The 4,402-nt window shown below is 28.2% G+C and overlaps 1 protein-coding gene across 1 annotated transcript in view; it reads left to right on the forward strand.

The window, feature by feature from the left end:
* The first annotated feature begins 3,218 nt into the window (after positions 1 to 3,218).
* Positions 3,219 to 4,402, forward strand: part of LOC108364337 (formin-binding protein 1-like) — a 3,753-nt gene continuing 2,569 nt past the window's right edge. Inside the window, exon 1 of the mRNA XM_017617979.1 lies at positions 3,219 to 3,260. Within this exon, the coding sequence (XP_017473468.1) occupies positions 3,219 to 3,260 (42 nt within the window). The remainder of the gene's footprint in view (positions 3,261 to 4,402) is intronic.

A 4,402-nucleotide genomic window follows, 5' to 3' on the forward strand; every position in this document is an offset into this window, starting at 1 on the left:
AAATGTATTAAATATACATACATACATACGTATATAATTTGCATAAATTAAGCATTCAGCTTAACGTACAATTAAATAAAATATAAATTTTTCGTATACAAAACAATTTCACTTTAAGGTTCACCGCCGAAAAACAGTTTTTGTTTTAAAATTTTTGCACATAATTAAATATTTACTTTTGCAGCATATGTTAGCACTTGCTCGACCGCATATTTAATTATCATTTGTGCTTTCTTTCTTCACTTGCAGACGTTTAGCGAAAAACTACCAGCCCAAAAAGAAGGAGGAGGAAGATAATGAGTGAGTATTTTTTTTATGTTTATTTTTTATCTTAATTTTCTTATTTATTGCCATTAACTTGTATTACTAACACACATATTTATAACTAGATATACATATGTATATAATTAATTTGATTTGTTTGGCTTTGTTCGAACTGCATTTTCATGTTTTTATTTTGTTGCATGTAAAGCAACAAGAAACGAGTTAAACCCCGTCCCACCTCCTCAGCCTTGCGCTTGCGTGCAAAATTCGCTTCGTATATGTATGTATGTAGGTACATAGCTCGTCTCTAGTCTGTCTTCTTCTCCTTTTAAGTATTTTTATTACAATTACTATTTTTTTAAATTGTTTTGATTCGCGCTATTAGACGAAGCATTTTCATGCACCAGTTGCACTGGCTAGTAGTTTACTCAAGCGGTTAGCGGTTTTATTAATACTAAATACATATATATGTATATATTTTTTGCTCCTTCAGTAGTTGCTAACCGCCTTATTTATGTGCAACAAATAAATTTCTAAAAGTTAGCCTTCCTAATTTTTTTCTAGTAGCAGTTTGAATTTGCATTCAACTTTCTTTCATTGCGAACAAATAGTAGCTTAGTAATCAAGGTAGAGCTTGCAGATACCGCTAGGTAATTTTGATTTTTTTTTTTTAACTAAGAATCTAGGCTGCGCTTGGCGAATGTTTAGATGAAAGGAAGTGGTAATATGAGCTTTCAGGCTCCGACAAATATGTTACTTTAGACTCGGCTGGAAATCGGAAAGGAGATCGCTTTCTCAACGAACGAAAATTATGCACGTGGACGATGTCGAACAATAATGAGAAGGCTTTGAGGGCTTTCGAGAGAATTACGCTAAGCAAGATCTATAACCCTATTAGCTTAGCGACGGATACAGAGAGAGATATGGACAAAAGGAAACGCATTCCGATTCAGCATTCGCGATGACTAGGATAAGTCCTAGTTCGGTAAAAAATATTTACATATATTAGGCTTCTAAGAGTGACCGAAGAAAGCTAGCAAGTTCCCTGGAATACAATGGAAGGACCAAGTACAAAATGCCATGTCTTCACTTGGTAGGAACAACTGGTGGCGACAAATAAGACGCTTGGAAGTTGATTTTTTTCTTCAAGTCTTAGCGTACATACCTAAATATTAGAGCCTCCTTTTAATCCCTAGTTAGAAGCGAGTTTAGCATGGTGCCGGAAATGATGTGCTTTCGATATACTCCTTCCTTCCTGTTTTAACTGTGTATTATGCAGAAATTTTTTTGCTTTGTTTAATTTTATAATACTTTTATATTTTATTTTGTCTCATTCTTTTTTTAATTTTATGTTGTTTTACTCTTTTTTATTTAATTTTTTTTATTCTTTTTTAATTTTATTTGGTTTTTTCTTTATAATTTATTTTTGTTTTGTTTTTAACTTTGTTAATTACTTTACGAATTTATTTTTAAATTTGTTTTGTATTTTTCTTAATTTCTGTTTAATATTTTATTTTCATTCAAAAGTTTTTATTTTGTAAATTCTTTACCTTTTGTTTTTTTTATTGATTTTAATTTTATATTATTGAATTATTTTAATATTGTTGAAAGTTTTTAATATTGTGTAATTTTTTATTTAATTTTTAAATATTTTTTATTTTATTTGTTTGAAACTTTGAATTTTTTAGTTCTTTGTTTTCTTTTTTTTTTGTATTCTCATTTTGAATTATTTATTTAATTTTTTAAATATTCTTTTTAATTTTCCGCTTTATCGTTTTTTACTTATAAGTATATATACATACATGCATACATATACATATGAATGTATATATAGCAGTAATAAACCATTCAGAAAACATATTTAAAAAATCATTTTCGCAAATTTTATTGGCCTCAATCCAATTTTAGCGTATATTCCATACATTTTTTGAATGAACATACATGCCTTTTTGTCTTAAAATATTTAAAAATTTTGATAAGCTACATCTAAATTTTCAGTATAGTAAGGTGTAGGTTTTAGGTTGCTAAAAAATCACGTTGAATTTAGGCAATTTTTTACGCATTTTCTTACATAAAAAGTATGTTTGACAATTTTTTTTTGTATGGGAAAAAGTGCGTAATACAGACAGAAAAAAATATTTTATTTTATTATTGTACTAGAAAAAATTCTGCACAAATTATCAAAAATTTGAAAATTTGATTTGTTGATTTTTTATAATTTTTGCACAGAGTTTGAATATGAATAAATTATTGTTTTTTGTTAGATAATGAGTTGTACTTTTATAAAAAAATAATAGATATTAAATAAACAAAAGAAAGTACAGTAGACGCTCACAAATTAGAAATCTGAGATATTCGAATCTTCCAGAAATTAGAATTAGAGTTTGCGAAACATTAAACGCTCTGAAATTAGAATTAAAAATTCTAGTACTTGTATTTTGTTTGAATAAAGTAAAACTTATAAGAGGATCACCATTTATCTGTGTTACCCGCTTTTTTAATTTAATGCAACCATATATTTTTAATTAAAAATAAATTTGTATTTAATAAAATGAAGTGAAAAAAGAGTTCTATAATAGTTTTTTAAGTAAATTTAATCCATTTTTAATTCATATTCGAATAAAAAAACAACGTCCAGAAATTAGAATATTTAAGAAATTAGACCTAAATACCCAAAAACCAATTTTAATTTTTTCAATTTCAGTATAATAAAGCGCAAGTTTTAAGTGACTATAAGTTACCGTTGTTTTTTGAAATTTTTATTACTGACGCTCTTCGGCATTTTTCCCCATACAAAAACAAAAAAAAAAAAAACTATCACGCATTCGTTATATTGAGAAAGTTGTCGACTTTTTCTAAATTTTGTAAAAACTTTGAAACATTAATTTATATGCCATATGATACATTTCTATTAAAAAATTTACGAAAAAATATTATTACGAAAAACATTGAAAATGCTAAAAGAAAACACTGTACGGAAACAAATTCTGATGAGCGTATGTTTGTATGCATCTACGTATGTATATAAAAAAAAACAAGAAAACTTTAGTATTTGAGGCCACTTTTTTTTAAATATTCCAAAGTAAACAATTCTGCAAATTTCCTTGCCTTACAATGAGGATAAACTCTCAACAACGTCTAATGATTTTGCCAGAAAAAACGATTTTGCACAAACACAATTTTTTTTGCCAAAAGAGCACTGCAGTGCCAGAGAAGAATTTTCGACGCAAAATGGAGAAGTTTTGTTTACAACAAAATTTAAAGCCGCCCGGCATGATTTTTATGTTGAATGAATACATACATATATACATACTTATGTATGTAATATTTGTACTTGAAATCTGAATATGCAAATACTTTTTTCGTTGCATTTTAACTTATTTTTTTGTTTTTATTTTAGCATTTTCTTTATATTTCTTAATATGCAAAGCCGGTTCACTGACCATTCATTCATTTTAAAAACTAAAATATTTTTTGTTCTTATTATATTGCGACGAGTGCCTTCTTTGGCCAGTTTGCCCGCGAGAAATATGCATTTTTCTGTTATTTAAACATTTTTATTTTTAAACACCTATGTATGTACATTTGTATGCATATAAACAAGAATTTGTGGCTGTGTGCTTGCCATTGACGTAACAGATTTTTTAAGCGCGTGGGCGTTTGCTACTCGAAATATTCCACTTTTGTGCGGTTGTAAAACTTTATGTGCATACACCGGGGCACATACAGTGCTTATGTCTACATATGTATGTATGTATTTTTATGTTCCTACGCATATTTTTTTTGTAGCCAAATTGTGCTCATCAACGTTACGACTTGACGGCAATTAATCCATTTTTCCGCTTGTAAAGCATTCAATTAGCGGCGAAACAAACGCGTATGTATAAGTGTTCTGACGGAAATTTTAAAAAATAAAAATAAAAAAATATAATTTTTATAGTCGGCGCCTATTTAGTTAAATGCATTCAAAGTATTTACTTTTGACGTAGAATACGTCTTACCTTAAGGTATGGGGGCTATGTTCAAATGTTGTAGTTGTAATTTTTAGAGCTTCACAAAAACGCTTATTGCACGAGAACTAATAAAGCGATTTCAAAGAAAAGTGTGGCGTTTCAAAGATAAAATTCCAAACCTGTCG

The sequence above is a fragment of the Rhagoletis zephyria genome, unplaced genomic scaffold, assembly GCF_001687245.7.
Source record: "Rhagoletis zephyria isolate East Lansing unplaced genomic scaffold, Rhagoletis_zephyria_1.1 Rzeph_scaffold_01537, whole genome shotgun sequence".
NCBI classification, from domain to species: Eukaryota; Metazoa; Arthropoda; class Insecta; order Diptera; family Tephritidae; genus Rhagoletis; species Rhagoletis zephyria.